This window comes from Eubalaena glacialis, chromosome 18 (genome assembly GCF_028564815.1).
Source record: "Eubalaena glacialis isolate mEubGla1 chromosome 18, mEubGla1.1.hap2.+ XY, whole genome shotgun sequence".
Taxonomy (NCBI): Eukaryota; Metazoa; Chordata; class Mammalia; order Artiodactyla; family Balaenidae; genus Eubalaena; species Eubalaena glacialis.
In genome coordinates this window covers 53,831,165-53,849,080 of record NC_083733.1, presented here as the reverse complement: position 1 = coordinate 53,849,080, position 17,916 = coordinate 53,831,165, and the positions used below count along the sequence as shown (strand labels likewise).

The 17,916-nt window shown below is 41.1% G+C and overlaps 1 protein-coding gene and 1 pseudogene across 1 annotated transcript in view; both read right to left on the bottom strand.

Annotated features, from left to right (window-relative positions):
• Window positions 1-14,563: 14,563 nt before the first annotated feature.
• On the bottom strand, window positions 14,564-15,344 carry LOC133077662 (zinc finger protein 14 homolog; annotated as a pseudogene).
• Window positions 15,345-15,437: 93 nt separating this feature from the next.
• Window positions 15,438-17,916, bottom strand: part of ZFP82 (ZFP82 zinc finger protein) — a 29,198-nt gene continuing 26,719 nt past the window's right edge. Inside the window, exon 4 of the mRNA XM_061172447.1 lies at window positions 15,438-15,664. Coding sequence (XP_061028430.1) covers window positions 15,438-15,664 — 227 coding nt within the window. The remainder of the gene's footprint in view (window positions 15,665-17,916) is intronic.

Sequence of the window (17,916 nt, the reverse complement as noted above, 5' to 3'; positions counted from 1 at the left end):
CAGCCAACTTGAGGGAGTTTTCCACTGAACATCTATATACTCACCACCTAGATTCTATCCTTAACATTTTATTATACTAGCTTTGTCATGTATCTATCCATCTCTCTATACAGACAGTAATCCATCTAATTATTATATGCACTTCAAAGTAAATTGCAGACATCAGTACACTACCTCCTAAATACTTCAGGAAGCATATTAATAAGAGTTCAATCTTTGTTTGCCTTTCTGTTTTGATGTACATACAGGAAAAAAATGCAGAAATTTTGAGTGTACTTTCTTGGTTTTGACCAATGTGTATATGTAATCCAAACCCTTATCAAGATATAGAACTTTACAATCACCCGAAGAAGTGCCTTTATGCCTCATGGTGTCAAAACTCACAACCAACCATCCAGAGGCAAATATTGTTCTTTTTTGGGGGTAGGGGGCTGCAGGTTAACTTTGCCTCTTTCAGAATTTCATATAAATGAAATCTTACAAAATATACTTGTTTGTGTAAGTGTTCTTTCAATGAGAATGTTTTTGAGATTTTGTATATATATTATATATAATATTGTTGGGTCTATCAGTAATTCATTCCTTTTTATTGCTGAGCAGTGTTTTATTGTATGAATAATGTATGGTTTATCAATTCTTACAGAGATGTACACTTGGGTTGTTTTGGCTAAAAGCTTCTAATAACATTCTTTTCTGTGATTATAGTTTTCATCCTCTTGGGTAAATAGCCAGGAGTGGAATTGTTGAGTCATAGGGTGGGTATATGTTTAGTTTTATAAGAAACTTTCCAGATCTTTCTCCATTTTCAAGCCCCGCCAACAATGTCTGAGAGTTCCAGTTGTTCCACAAAATCCAGTTTTAGGAGTTATTAGCCTTTTTCACTTTAACCATTCTGGTGAGCGTGCAGTGGTATCTTAGTGGTTTTAATTTGCATTTCCCTGATAATTAATGATGTTGAGTTCTCTTACATAAGATTTTTGGCTATTTGTATATTTTTATAAAATGTCCAAAAATTATTGAGTTTTAGAGTTCTCTACGTATCCTGGATACCAGTCCTCTGTCAGATATATGTTTTATGAATATTTTCTCTTACTCTGTTCCTTGCCTGTTTGTTTTTGTAAAGATGTCTTTTGGTGAGAAGTTTTTAATTTTGATGAACTCTTAATTTATCAGCTTTAACTTTTAATGGTTTTTGTCTTCTGTGACCTAAGAAACATTTGCCTTTCCCTAAATCACAGAATCGTATGTTTTCCAATAATCACTCTTTTGTTTTAGCTTTTATGTTTAGGTGTATGACCAAACTCTTATTATTATTATTATTAGGTATGATGGTTAGATAGGGTAAATAATCATGTCCTCTGCAAAAAGATAGTTTTACTTCTTTCTAATCTATATGCCTTTTAAAAAACAAATAACCCAATCGAAAAATGAGCAGAAGACCTTAATAGACTTTTCTCCAAAGAAGACATACAGATGACCAGTAGGCACATGAAAAGATGCTCAACATCGCTTATTATTAGAGAAATGCAAATCAAAACCACAATGAGACATCACCCCACACCTGTCAGAATGGCCATCATTAAAAAGTCTACAAATAACAAATGTTGGAGAGGATGTGGAGAAAAGGGAACCCTCGTACACTGTTGGTGGGAATGTAAGTTGGTACAGCCACTATGGAAAACAGTATGAAGGTTCCTCAGAAAACTAAAAATAGAATTACCATATGATCCAGCAATCCCACTCCTGGGAATATACCCGGACAAAACTATAATTCAAAAAGATACATGCACCCCTATGTTCATAGCAGCACGTTCACAATAGCCAAAACATGGAAACAACCTAAATGTCCATTGACAGATGAATGGATAAAGATGTGGTACATATATACAATGGAATACTACTCAGCCATAAAAAAGAACAAAATAATGCCGTTTGCAGCAACATGTATGCAACTAGAGATTATCATACTAAGTGAAATAAGTCAGAAAGAGAAAGACAAATACCATATGATATCACTTATATGTGGAATCTAAAATATGGCACAAATGAACTTATCTATGAAACAGAAACAGACTCATAGACATAGAGAAAAGACTTGTGGTTGCCAAGGGGGGAGGGAGAGAGAGGGAGGACTGGGAGTTTGGGGTTAGTAGCTCCAAACTATTACATTTAGAATGGATAAATAACAAGGTCCTAATGTATAGTGCAGGGAACTATATTCAATATCCTGTGATAAACCATAATGGAAAAGAATATTTTAAAAAAAGAATGCATATATGTGTATAACTGAGTCGCTTTGCTGTACAGCAGAGATTGGGCACAACATTGTAGATCAACTATACTTCAATTTTTTAAAACATTTAAAAAAAAAGAACATAAGGACACAAATGTGATATGGTGAGACCATCTATTACATATGCACTTGAAGTCCCAGAAAGAGGACTGAGACAATAGGACAGATGTAATATCTGAAAAGAGAGTAGCTGTTAATTTTCCAAAACTGATCTTTTTAAAAAAATCAAGAAGCCCTACAAATCCCAAACAGGAAAAAATCAGATATATGCCAAAAAACAAAACAAAATCTTAAAAACACTGAGAGAAGAAAGGCTATATTGCTTTCAAAGAAACAAACATAACTGCTAGCTCCTCAACATAATGAAAGTCAGAAGTAAGGTAACAGAAGTGCTAACAAAAAATAACTGCCTTCCTAGAATTCAAAATCCAGTGAAAATCCTTCAGAAATTAAGATGAAACAATGGTATTTTCATATAAAAATATTGAGAGAATTTGTCACCAGTGGACCAACACTAAAGGAAACTCTAAAGGATGTTTTTTTTAAAAAAGATTTTTTTTTTGATGTGGTCCATTTTATAAAATCTTTATTGAATTTGTTACAATATTGCTTCTGTTTTATGCTTTGGGTTTTTGGCCATGAGGCATGTGGGATCTTAACTCCCCAACCAGGGGTTGAACCCGCACCCCCTGCATTGGAAGGCAAAGTCTTAACCACTGGGCGGCCAGGGAAGTCACAGTGTTTTTTAATAGATAGAAGAAAAACAATCTCATATGGCAGCTTGGAGATGCAGGAAGTAATAAATAGCAACATCAGTGTGTAAAATGGTGTTGAAATTCCAAAATCCATAAACAGCAGTCAGACATATTGGGTCAAATAAGGTGACACCCGCCCCAATAAAAAAAAGTAAATGCCATGAATAACTTGTGGTAGGGAAATTTTTCATAAACAAGACATTAAAAGCACAAAACATAAAACAAATAGTTGAAAATGCCATTACATCAAAATTAAGAAATTTTATCAAAAGACTTCATAAAAATAAAAAAAGTCATAAACTAGGAAAAATAATTACAACATATCATATAGCGAACAAATGACTAGTATCCAGAATATATTAAATCTCCTATGAATCAATAACACAAGGAGCAATACCTGAGGAGTGCAGATCTTGGTTGAAAACCTGTGAGTGACTTTTCAGGCCTGACTATAGGCTGTTAAAATGGCTTTATGTGGCAGGCCTACAGGGGTAAGCTGCCCTCCCCATACCAGACTTGGTACGCTGCCAGTGCACTGCAGTTTCTGAAGGGAGTTGCAGTGAAGGGCTCAGGACCCCCTGGACAGTTATGTTCTTCACATATTTGCATTCCTACCCTTGGTGCCTTCTTTCCCAAGTCTCTGTATCTGAGACCTTGAGCAGAGGTCTTCTTCAGATATCTCTGCTGATACTTCCTTGTTAGGGGAAAGCTTGAAAATGCTTTTCCCCACTCTGACTCAGTACCCAGTACTTTCCCATTCCTAGGGGAATCCAAGGGGGATCCCTTGTCCGCTCTCTGATCCCAAGGTCCATAAAAGTGCCAGAGCCTTTTGTTCAGGACTCCCTCAACAGTGAGAAGATTCCCACATCTGCACTGATCCACCTGACCCTCAACTGGTGCAACTGATCTCCTCCTGGATCCTAGAGAAGCCCATAGAAACAGCCCGTAGAAATTCAGACACCTTCCTAGGCTGGGCTTATTCTCATGGACTGCCACAAGTCATCATAAGATGCCAAAACCACATGGAAAAACTGTCCTGCCTGCCAGACCCTGCCCAAGACTAAGAACACTGCCCAAGGATAGATTTCCCAGCCAGTGGGCCAGGATATTCTTGGCAGAGAAACCAAATTGGGCCTCTACCTATACAGAGTTTTGGTGGATCCTGACTGCAGTTGACACTCTCTGGGTTTGGCCTAGGCATCTACGTGAATTCCACTGACTCAGACCACATAACCCAGGCCCTACAAGACCACATTTGCTTCTTGTTTGGATTTCCTGAACATATTGCTTCAGATGATGGCCCCTGATTTGTGACCCAAGCTACACATCAGTGCGCCCAATCACAGGGTGTATGGACCCTCCATGCTCCATACCACCCCCAAGCTTAAGGGATGATTGAGCATTTGGACGGACAATTAAAGGACAGGATTAGGGACTTCCCTGGTGGCGCAGTGGTTAAGAGTCCGCCTGCCAATGCAGGGGACACAGGTTTGATCCCTGGTCCGGGAAGATCCCACATGCTGCAGAGCAACTAAGCCTGTGTGCCACAAATACAGAGCCTGCACTCTAGAGCCTGTGAGCCACAACTACTGAGCCCGCGTGCTGCAACTACTGAAGCCCGTGCGCCTACAGCCTGCGCTCTGCAACAAGAGAAACCACAGCAATAAGAAGCCCACGCACTGCAACGAAGAGTAGCCCCTGCCCGCCACAACTAGAGAAAGCTCGCACACAGCAACGAAGACCCAATGCAGCCAAAAATCAATCAATCAATAAATAAAAATTTTAAATAAATAAATAAAGTATATGATTTTAAAAAAAGGACAGGATTAAGTGGCTGATGGGAGGAGACAAGATAACCCCAACATGGACTACACATCTCAGGTAAGCAGTCTGGGGTCTCAATGCAGCAATTTCCCCATAAGGACACTTCTCATTTGTGCCATATGTTTGGTCAGAATGTTGTTACTGAACCAAACTTGGGTCCCCTTATCTGCACACAGTAAAGCCAATCTACTGACACTTGGTTGTGGTGAAGGAAAGTGCAGCATTTATTGCAGGGCACCAAGCAAGGAGTCCATGTAGCTAGTGCCTGAAAGACCTGAACTCCCTGAAGGCTTTCAGGGAAAGGTTTATAAAGACAGGGTGAGGGAGAGGGGTTGTGAGTTATGTGATCAGCTTGTGGACATTCTTCTGATTGGTTGGTAGTGAGGTAATCGAGAGTCAGCATCATCAACCTTCTAGATCCAACCAGCCTGGGGTCTGTGTGCTTGTAGGCAGCATATAGTTAACTTCTTCCACCTGGTAGGGGTTTCAGTATCTACAAAATAGCTCTAAAGGATATGGCTCAGAATATTATCTGTAGCCCTTGACTTTGTTAAATTACTAAACTATTATTATTTTGTCTTGCTTGACTGTTTTCCTTTCTGCATTTTCTCACTTCTCTGATTACTATTCAGAACTCAGGGAAGGCCTAGGAGGCTAAAGTTTTTCTACAGACAAGAGGCAGGTGGAGGACACTGGGGTGGGGTGGGGGGGTGAAATCTGTCCTGGGAAGACCCCATAGGGTCCTGCTCGGTTACCTGGTCTGCTCCCTTCCTTCAATTGTACATCCTTCTTTTATAGTTATTGACACCTTAGTCTCTGTTGGGGACCCTGCAAGGGCCTTCCATCTCCTTTGACCACTTTCTGGAAAGTCAGATAGATGGAAAATTAAGATGGCTATTAAACAGTAAGGGATAGGGGATTATATAAACCCATTTTGGGGTATTTTAAAAATTCAAATTTTTGTACTAACCAATTTTTAAACATAATGTGTCTTTCTGGTTAAATTATAAATTTTTTCTATGAAAATGCTTTTGTCCCTCTTGCATGCAACCCTTCCAGAAGAAAGATCTATTGGTATTAAACAAGAAGGCAGGAAGACAGTAACCTATGTGCAGGGCATGGATTTTTGCCTACAAGGACTTTGAAGATAATAACCATCAATTTGAGGTTTCTAGGTCAATATTTTCCTTAAGGTGACCCTGCTGTTTTGTCCCAGGTAGCCTCATGGGATGGATATCAATATATAGAATAGAAACTTTTCTTGAGCCACAAGAGAATCTAAGCCCAAAGATTTGGATTCATTTTTCTGGCGGGGGAGGGGGGGCTGGTGGTGGATGAAAGGTGCTATTCTTGCTCATGGTATACGACACATCACAGTCGATGGGGAAAAATTCTCCTGGTAGGACATGAGCACCATTGGACCAGTGTGAGCCCAGGAACAGGGGAGGGAGGGAATGGAGATCTAATATCTCTCCTCTCTCTCTTACAGAGTACCCTGTGTGACCTCTACCTGGAAGTGGAGGCCTGTTTGTTTATCCCCATGCAGCAAGAAGTACCATTAAGGGAACAAATGTCTATTTGGCTGGCCAGTAGATAGCCCAACACTAGGTGGTGGTTTTCAACCATGGCTGCCAGAGAGCACCACCCTTCTTTTAGGGCTTTGAGGGCTGTTAAGCTTTAATTATATATTTGGTTATTATCTTGGACATTTCCTGATTGGCATCAATTATTTTGTTTTGTTGTATAGTATTGTGGGCTCCTAAGGCAGCACCAGTGACTCCCAAAGTGGTCAGCTGAATAGGGCAGTTGGCAAGAATACAGTACGCTTGGTGCATGGGAGTAAGACTGATGCGGTTTGTTTAGGGACAGACTGAAAGGTTATATTTTCCCCAAAATGAAGATAGCACAAGTCAAATTATTTTGTAATGTTCTATTAGGGAGTGGGGCTAGAAGAGCAGAGTTCTGGGAAGCAGAAAGCAAAAGGGTTAAAGGAGAAGGGAGGATAGTTTGTTGTGGCTGCAGCTGAATTGGGAAAGTAAGAGAAGTGGAGAGAGCAGCAAGGGGTCTGGGGGTGGAGGAGACCTTTGACAGCAAGGTATAATGAGGGCTTGGGGTCAGGGAAGATTCCATCTAGGATGAGTCCAGCTGTGGGGCTGAGGTTATCTGATGGTCCATCAGGCTGTCGCAGAGTTGGTTAAGGGTGAGGCCATGGCCTTAACTAAGTTTGTAATAATCTTTAGCCAAATTCAGGACCTTGCAGCATAAACTTGGTTGGTTGGGAGCCACAGAAATTTATGTGGTTGGATAATCAGAGGCACAATGAATAAGAAAAGAGGTTACTATCTTGGCATCATATTGGGGATATAAAAATCCCAAAGAAGGGACTTCCCTGGTGGCACAGTGGTTAAGAATCCGCCTGCCAATGCAGGGGATATGGGTTCGAGCCCTGGTCCGGGAAGATCCCACATGCCACGAAGCAACTAAGCCCGTGCGCCACAACTACTGAGCCTGCACTCTAGAGCACACGAGCCGCAACTACTGAGCCCATGCGCCACAACTGCTGAAGCCCGCGCACCTAGAGCCCGTGCTCCGCAACGAGAAGACTCCGCAATGAGAAGCCCGTGCACCGCAACAAAGAGTAGCCCCCTCTCGCCGCAACTAGAGAAAGCCCGCGCGCAGCAATGAAGACCCAACGCAGCCAAAAAAAGAAAAAACAAGAAAATCCCAGAGAAGCCTCATTGCATACATCCCCGTGAAGCTTTCCATTGCCCTTTCAATAACAGTCTGACTTGTATTTTGAGAGGCCAGGCCTGGGCATAGGGATATTAATTCAAAAGGCTTAACGGTGGGGTATGGAACAAGTATAAACGCTGCCTCCTATGTGACTCCCTTGTAAATTTAAAATAGCCAATAGGGACTGCTCAAAACTAAACGTTTGCCAGCAAGGTGGAAATGGAATTATGGTGCCATCTAGTGATTGGCTCTGGCAGTGTTGAAGAGCTCAAGTGAGTATGGGTGACAGTATGGGCAGCCCCAAAACCCACTGGCTGTCACATTGCCAGCTGGGGCCTGCTTAATGGCATGCAGTGTCCCAGGCCCACGTCATTACCCAAAGTAGACACAGCCAGGATATGAAAAGCTGGAAGGCCAAGCAATAACATTTGCTCCATGTGGGTGTTATAGCCTGAAGCACCTGGGGCTGCTGGCCAGTATAGGTATAGTGTGGACCGTTATCCCAATTTCAGGTCTCAGTTGGCTGGGGAGATCCTTCATTCCTTGGTGGGGGATGTTCTTAGATGAGACCACATTTTAAAATGTAGGTTGTATTTTTATTCAGATGTGGTAAGACCAACAGATCAGGAGATAAAAGAAAGGTTATTAAAATGGAGGGGGGCACCTCATGCCACGCAGGGCCACATGAGGGAACACCAAGGTCAGTGGTAGGCAGAGAGAGGGAAGGTACTGTGGAAGAGCCTTTATTGTGGTTTTCACGGAAAGGTATGGGCAAGGCAGGGTAAGCAGGCTAAGCAGGTTTGGAATGAGCTAGTTTGAATAATTTCAGTGGGCTCAGGGTGTAGGTGCTGCCCCAGTTGTGTGATACCTGGCTCTGGGTGATTAGGGCAGGGAAATCACGCCCTCCCAAGTATAAGGGAGTATAAAAGCCTAATAAAGGAGCTGACTGGGGATAAGGGCTCTTGATTGGTTAGTTTGCATATGAAAGGTGCACTCACAGGAGAGTCATTTGCTAACTCTAGGACTGCTGGGAGGGGTAGTCCCTCTGGGTCAGCAAGGCCCCAGATGTCAAAGCATCAGGTATAGAAACTAGAAAATATGGTTAATACAGACCAATTTTAATCTTCCTTGGCCTCTCTCTGCTCTCAACACCATGGTGGGTGTGGCTCCTGGGGTGAGATCATGATTGACATTATCAATTAAATATCCTTTATCGCTTGAAATTTTTGGCAAAGCTTGTGGCTTAGGCAAGTCATCATCAGGGTGCCTGAATAGCTTAGCAGATAACCAGAGGGGAATTCGATAGTGAATGGATAATAATAATCTGTTCTTGATCTGACTTCCATCAAAATTGGGATGGGGGCAAGATTCAAAAGGGATAGAAGCAGGAAGGGAGGAATTTCCTTTCCAATGCGATCTTCATAAACCCTGACTTGTGAAGTGTCACACTACAGAGGGCAAGGAAAGGCAACTGAGGTGTTATCGGTGCATTTTGACATAGAGTTGAGTGCCCCAAGGGCCAGGAATTTAGTTTAATGAGGGCCACTAGCAGGAGATAGTTTCATTTAGAAAGCCGCATTGATTTTGTAATTTCAGTAAGGTTTGTTGAAACAAGCCAGTGTGGTGGTTTATAAGATCAGCAGCCTCAGGCTGAGAGGGAAGATGAAAGCTACATTGAACGCTTTGTTCAAGAGGCCAAGACTGTGTATTTGAGAAGTGAGTGCTTTGGTCAGTAATGTCTGGAACTCAAAAGGGAATGAAGAGTGTTTTAGTGAGGCCATGTAAGAGAGCTTCTGCGGTCGCATGCCTAGTGGGGTGTGCATGTAAGATGCTCATGTAGGTATGCACCATGGTCAAGGCATAATGAGTGGCACCAGCAGAGAAGGCCAGTGGCCTGATAAAATCTATTTGCCAGCAACTGTAGGGGCAGGACCGCTGTGGGATGGTACCCTAGTAATTATACTGCCAATGACAGGTCTTCCCACATAGAGTGCTTTGGCTTGTCATCACACTGGCCATGACAGAACAGAGGAAAAACGCTTTGCATTCATCCTAAGCACTAAAGGAGCACTAAAGGCTCCTCTACGTTCTGATATTTCATGGGCCCATTGGACCAGAAGTAGGGAAATGGGATCTGGAGTGTCATCTAGGAAGTTTTCACCTTAGTCTCTAAAATTTGTGCTTATCTTTGGGCATTAAATTGGGCTTAAGCATTATGAGCCTTGGTGCAGAGACATGTGTGACCTTAATTTTTATCTTTGATGTCTAAGAGGCAAGGAATCCCCCAAAGTTGTTTATTACACCAAAGGTGGAAGCCTTGAATGAGAAATTGTTGCCATTGGCCAGACTAAATGGCTCGATTATTGGCAATCATCTAGGATTGTTGACCAAGACATTTTCCAATGCCATGATGGCTACCTAGAGTACAGCCAATTGTGCTGATGCTTAGGTCCCATCCTTTATCAGGGATGTCTTGGTTAAGGGATAAAAAACAACAGCCCTCTGGGACTTCCTTGGCAGTCCAGTGGTTAAGACTTCCCCTTCCAGTGCAGGGGGTGTGGGTTCAACCCCTGGTTGGGGAGCTAAGATCCCACATGCCTTGTGGCCAAAAAACCAAAACATAAAACAGAAGCAATATTGTAACAAATTCAATAAAGACTTCTTAAAAAATGGCCCACATCAAAAAAAATCTTTTAAAAAACCCCACAAAAATAAACAAACAAAAAAACCAGCTCTCTAGCAAGCTCCATCATGTGAGATGGTGGTGTTACCATCCAAAAAATATACAAACTCCATTTGCTGTTCACTCAGATGATCCCAAAGGGCTCCCCAGGTAACCAAGGGGTCTGGGAGAGGGAAGACCTCCTCCAGCATGGTGGCACCTGGCAGGGGACTGAGGACAGAGGAGGCTACTTCCCTCTACAGGTGGGATAATGCCAGAGCACAGGTTTGGCACTGTCCTGTGGGTACCACTTCCATTTCAGCAAGGAGATCTCAGTGGCCATGCCAAACCTGCAGGGTACTGTTTCCATGACCCAGAATGTAATGGGCAGCTGAGTGTGGAGAGTCACAAGGCCAGCTCCTGTGAGAGCCTCCACTTCCAGGATGGCCCAGTTTGCAGCTAGCAGTTGTAGCTCTAATGGTGTGTAACATGTGGCTGAAGTGGGCAGATTTTTGCACCAGAAGCCCATAGGCAAATATGGCCACTGTGGGTGGTCCACAGACTCCAAGAAGCGTAACAGGTGGTTGCCAGAGTTTCCACCATGAAGGAGTTTCCACGAGACAGTAAAGGAAGCAATGTTATATGGTCATCTGGACCAACTCTAGGTCCTTCTGTTGTAAAGGGCCCCCATTCACAGTGGTTTGCAAATGAAGGCATAAATAAGCTAGTAAATAAATTAGTTATATTTGTAAACAGGAATATGTTGCTCCTAGAAGCCAAAGAGACCTAATAGGTGTTGGTCTTGGTTGAGAGTGGTTGGTGCTGATAAAGTCAGAAGTTGCCTTTTAACTGCATCAGGAATGGAGCTGCCTTCAGCAGATCATATGAGGCCTAAGAATTTAACTGAGGTGACAGGCCTCTGAACCTCATGTGGGGCAATAGCCATCCCCTCTCAATAGTGCAGTGGTAACTGTTTGTATGTCCTGTGTCAGAGTGTCTAGTGAATATCCTAATCTGAGAATGTTGCCATACCTGGGAACATAGGGATTCCTGGATCCAATTGAGGTCTTATCAGCAGAGATTGTATGCAACAGCCAGGCTACTTAGGTATCCATGAGCAACCAAGTAAAAATGTATTGCATCCCTTTCAAAGCTGAATTTGAACAGAAAGGACTGTTGAAATTGGGACTGAATAGAACATAGTAGCCAAATCTATAACAGCAAAGTATTTGGCAGTGGAAGATTGAATGGTGTTGGTCATTTCTTCCCCCCATCCCAGCTTTATTAAGGTAAAATTGACAAGTAAAATTGTATATATTTAAATATATATTTAAAGTATACAACATTATTTTTATATAAATATATTTATATATGTATATATACATGATTTTATATATAAATATACACATATATTTCTATATATACATGTGTACATATATGTATATATACATATATTTCTATATATACACATGTACATATATATGTATATATACATGTGTATATATAGAAATATATGTGTATATACATGATTCCCACAATCAAGTTGACGTATCCATCACCTCATATAGCCACCTTTTTGTGTGTGTATGTGGTGAGAACACTTAAGATTTACTGTCTTAGCAAATTTCAAGTGTACAACACAGCATGGTTACCATGCTATACATTAAATCCCCAGACCTTACTCATCTTATAACTGAAAGCTTGTACACCTTTGGTCATTTCAATTTTGTTAGGTCCCATTTTAATAGGTGGGACCATGGCACTAAGGTTGTAGTAATCCACTTTAAGGTATCATTCATTCTTTCCCGGTTTAAGACAGGCCAAATTGAGCTGTAAAATGGAGAAACAGTGGAGATAATCACGTCTTCTCTTAACAGATCTTGTATAAAGGATCTCAATTCGTAAAGGCCCTGTTTCAATTTATACTGGGCCATATCAACAATTTTAATGGGGGTTGGGGCAGATCCAGAAGGTCCCATTTTATGAAGGCAACAATAAGGGCCAAAGTTTAAATTTTATTCTAATGGCCACTTGACTGGGGGGAGCATCTATTCCAATAATGGAAAATCCAGGGGCTTCCCTGGTGGTGCAGTGGTTAAGAATCCGCCTGCCAATGCAGGGGACATTGGTATTCGAGCCCTGGTCTGGGAAGATCCCACATGCCGCGGAGCAACTAAGCCCATGCACCACAACTACTGAGCCTGCGCTCTAGAGCCCGTATGCCACAACTACTGAAGCCCGCGTGCCTAGAGCCCGTGCTCCGCAACAAGAGAAGCCACTGCAATGAGAAGCCCGCGCACCACAATGAAGAGTAGCCCCCACTCACGGCAACTAGAGAAAGCCCACGTGCAGCAATGCAGACCAAAAATAAATAAATTAAATAAATAAATTTATTTTAAAAAAAGATCCAAAGAGGGTGTGAGAGAGATAACCACTGGAAAATTAGGCAGACTTATTGTGCCAATAATAAGGTCAAGGTAAGGTGGACTTGTTTGCCTTTAATCTTATGTCTAGTAATGCCCCAAAGAACACAGTGAGTTCCTCCTTTAAATTTAGTGGGGTTTCTGGGGATCACCATGATTTGGAAACTGGTATCAATAAAGGCCATAAAAGGTTATATATTGTGTGGTGACCAGTGGACCATCATGGTTGTATGTGGGTGGCAGCTGGGGTCCCAGGGGCATGCTACATCCCTAGGAGGCGAGGGAGGTTTCCATTGACTCAGGTTAGAGAGTGCGGCAGTGGGTCCTACACCTTAGGGACCTGGGTTTGGGCCAGGAGGAGACTGGATGCTCGGTAAAGTTTGTCATAGAAGAACCTGAAGCTCCTTGGGGATCTTATCGAGATAACTGGAAAAGCTCAGATCGCAGTGTTACCAATACCATGTCTTTTGGTAAGGGTTCTACAGTGGTAGAAGGAAGCCCTGGCAATTTTGAAATGAGGACTCACTTCAGTAGTTTGATCTGTTAATAAGTGTCTGTGCCACAGGGCACCGTAGGTTTTCTTCCAAATAACGCTGAGGATCAGGATCTTGGTTGTAATAGAGGCATGGGTAGCAGCAGAAGAAATATTTAAAGGTCTTAGTCAGCCATCTGCTCTTAAAGAGTACAGACCTTAGCAAACCCCATGACTGCTTTTTCACTCTCTAATTACTGCTCTTTCACAAGCAACCAGCTGATGGTTGCATATATTGTACAGAGTATCAGTCTTCCCTCCGAACATTTCTGTAGAACAGAGGCCAATGCCTAGTTGAGACACACAACCAGCAGTCACAGGCTGAGTCATTCCCCTGAGCCTAGCATCAGTCATAGCTTATGCTGGAAGTGAGACACACAATTCTAAGACACATACAGATGTATCTAGGCCAAGACACACAACCCAGGATGACCTTAAGGAGGGCCCCCATCCTGTTAGCCCATCCCTAAGCACCAATTATCAAAACTGTTGACTTATGTTGATTAAATGTATAACCGAGGCTCTGCAGGACACAGCAAATGTAGCACAGAGTAGCACAACTCAAAGCACAATCTTGCCAACAAGCAGCAGAACTATCTCCCACACTATTTAAAGTGGTTTGTACCCAGTTAGTAAGCTAAGAACACGAAAAGAAAGATCTCAAAGTAGTAGTGGTCACAACCTAGAGAGTGTCCAAAGAGATTTTGAAATTTTGTTACTCACCAAAGGGACTTCTGGGCAGAGTGGGGCCTGCAAAAGCAGGTCTGGAGTGGCTTGAATAAGGCAGAGAGAATAGGTTGGCTTTTAGACAGTGGGTGGGACTGGATGGATGTGGGCTGGAATTTGCAAAATTTAAATTTCCCACTGGCCCCAAAGGATGAGGTACACAGGCTTTCCTGTCAGCCTTTCCAGATGTGGGGCCAAAGTGGATAGGGAAGACGGGTCTTAAAAGAAATCAGTGGTCAGATATCAAGACTAGAGTCAGGCTCTTTATTACAAATAGATACTACTACTATCAACAGTTTACCAGTTAGTAAATTTAAGCAAGAGAAGTTAAATAATTTGCCTCATGTCACATAAATAGCAAATGGCAGCCTTTTCTCAGTCACTACATTCTCTGGTGTGAATCTGTAGAATTTTAATAAGGTTTGAGTCATGATAGAAAACTCTTCTACATTCATTATCAATTTTTCTCAGTATCAAATTTTCTGGTTCTGAATAACCTGAATACTACTAGGTAAAAGGAACTGCCACATCCACTGTATTTTACTCTAGCATGAACTCTGAATATCTATGACAAATGAATGGCAAAGTTAGAGTATGAATACTCTCAAAGTTATATTAGAGTATGAGTTGAGCAAGGTGTGCAGTCTGTCTAAAGGCCTTCCCACATTCCTTACATTCATAGGGTTTCTCACCAGTATGAATGTGATGATGTCAGGCAAGTTCTGAGCTGTGGATAAAGGCTTTCCCACATTCTTTGCAATTATAGGGCTTCTTGGCAGTATGAATTCACTGATGTATAGTAAGTTGTGAGGCACAAATAAAGGTCTTCCCACATTCTTTACATTCATAGTGTTTCACACCAGGATGAATTCTCTGGTGTTCAGTAAGTTGTGAGCCACGAAGAAAGGCCTTCCCACATTCCCTACATTGATAAGGTTTCTCACCAGTATGAAGTTGCTGATGTTGATCAAGTTGTGAATACAGTCTAAAGGCCTTCCCACATTCCTTATAACCATAGGGTTTCTCACCCATATGAATTCTCTGATTTCGAGTGAGTTCTGAGCCACAAATAAAAGCTTTCCCACATTCCTTACATTTATATAAGGTTTGTCACCAGTATGAATTCTCTGATGTCGACTAAGGTGTGCAGATTGTCTGAAGGCCTTCCCACATTCCTAACATTCATAGGGTTTCTCATCTATATGAATTCTCTGATGTTGAATAAGATGTGAGCCATGAATTGTCTGAAGGCCTTCCCACGTTCCTTACATTCATAGTGTTTCTCACCAGTATGAGTTCTCTGATGTTCAGTAAGATAGGAAAAATGACTAAAGACCTTCCCACATTCCTTACATTTATAGGGTTTCTCACCAATATGAATTGCATGCTGTCCCATAAGTCCTGAGCCATAAATAAAGGCCTTCCCACATTCTTTGAATTTATAGAATTTCTCTCCAGGATAAATTTGCTGATATAGGATAAGAGATGTTTATAGGCTGAAAGTTGGCATTTTTTTGCAAGTCATTAATGCTTGCCCCAAATATCCCTCCTGATTTATCTGTTGCCTCTCAAACTGGTCTTTGCATTCCCAGACATCTCTGATACTGGAGCCCACAATGCTATGACTTGTTTCCATTATCATCCATTGGGATGATGTTACTTCATAAATTTCTTTTTGCAGACACAATTCCTTGGTTTTGCATCTGAACTCCAAGTCTGAAAGATAACCAGAAAGTAAACATACGGTGTTTCCTCTTAGGGGAGAAATAAAATTTCTATGGTAGAAATGGGGGGAAAACTGAAAATAATGTCCTTAAGAAGTGAAGATCGTATACAAGGCCTTCAATTTGAAAAAGAAGTCAAAAGCATAAACAAGAAAGATGAGGGAGGCTGTTAGGAAAACAGGTTAAGTCAGTACTTTCCAAATTCAGGTGTAGATTAGAATCACATAAATAGTCTATTAAAAGATTGGATGTCAGTGTACCACCTCAAATCAAGTAAATAAGAATTTACACCAATAGGTCTTAGGTTTCCTATGTTTAATGCATTCAACCAGTCAATTCTGATGTTGCACAAAATTTAACAATCCCACCTAGAATTTTTCAATGGTTTCCAACTGCACTTAGAATAAAATCCAAATTCCCTTACCACAGCTTATGAGATCCTCCATAATCTTATCTTTGACATATCTCAACCAAAATCCTATCCAACACCTTCTCAACCCACTTTTCCCCAGTGTTCATTATGTGCCAAATATTCATCACTTCTGAGCATCTGAAATAAGTCCTTTACCTTCTCAAATTTTTCCACAGACTGTTCAATTCGTTAGAAATTCTCTAAACGTAGCTCTTTTCATAGCTGACTTCAAGTCTCAGGTGAAAAGTCACTTCCTTAGAAAGTTTGAGCTAGACAACCCTATTTAAATTCACTTCTTCATTCTCTATCTCATCATAGTATTTTCTCACTGCAATGTTCTGGATTTTAGAATTATACAATCGCTTACTTATTCATATGTAATCTTTTATTTTCTTTATGTTAAAGCTCTTAAAGGGCAGGAACAATGGCTGTTTCACCCAACACAGAATAACCAAAATGTTAGTCATAAAAGGTGTTCCATAGATAATTGTTTAATGAATGAATCACTGGATGAATGAAAGGGGATTATTATAGGGATAAAAGGAAATACTATGCAGATATGGAAGTAGGGAAGAATTTAAGGATTATAACAATCATTTGTACTTATAATTACAGAATAGTTCTAAACATCTGTCCCTGATTTTAATCTCTCTCACATCACTGAAAGGATAATATAAGCTCTTTACTTCATAAGCTCTTTACTTCATTACTTCCCTCAGAAACTAAAACAAAATCATAACCAAAACTAGATTATTAAATGATGCAAATAGAAAAATGATATTATATATACCTAACCACCCATCCATTCAATTGTTTCTCCCTTTACTTCTACCAGTGCTCATTGTCATTTATGTGTAGTTATGACTATCTATACCATACTATACTGAGGTGCCTTTTCTTTTACCCTTCACTTGAATTTGTAGTATTACTCAAACTTCCGTCCAATATACAATCTATTTTGTTCCTCCAGGCCCCTTCTCTGGGCTTCCCTTCCCTCCTTTATGTCCCAAACCACTATATTTGTACTTCCCAGAAAACTATTTCTTCCCAGGCATTATAACAGGTTTGAAGCATAATAAAAGGGCAATGTAATGTTAAGCAAAGGGACTTGAGAATTTTGGGAGACTAGGATCACTACCTATTTGGTAGAATGAGGTGGGTAAACTGGACCACTAGAAACTCTATAACAAAGGGTATGCTGAATGTAAACTGAAGGAAATGATGGAGAATGGAAATCTAGATAATGGAACAGACAGAATATTCTAAAATGCTGAGTGAGTATAGAAAGTTTACAACACAAATATTCCTCTGACTGACTACAGTATGGTATGTTTTGTGACTCCAATAAAACAATTATTTGGTGCTAATGCTATAAAGATTGTCCTTGAAATAATATAGAAGAGAACTCAGGCAGTCTTTAGCAATGAGTGATTTGACAGTAAAAGCTGGGAAATAGTTCAGAGTAAAAGAAAGAGTAATAATGAGATCTAGTGAGGATTTAGTGAGAACACAGGATTCAGACAGACCAGGATTTCAGACCCTAGCTCTGTTGATGATTACGTTTCTGTGTGGACAAAGTACTTTTACCTATCTCAGTCACCATTTCTTCATATAACAATAGATATAGAAATATCTATTCCATGGGCTTGTAAAGATTAGGAATAATGCATGTAAAGTGCCTGGCATAAAGAGCTCAAGAAGTGGTTCTAAGATGAACTGGTTTGCAGGGCAGAAATTGAGACACAGATGTAGAGAACAAATGTATGGACACCAAGGGGGGAAAGTGGCGGGGGTAGAGGGGTGGGAGTGGTGGTGGGATGAATTGGGAGATT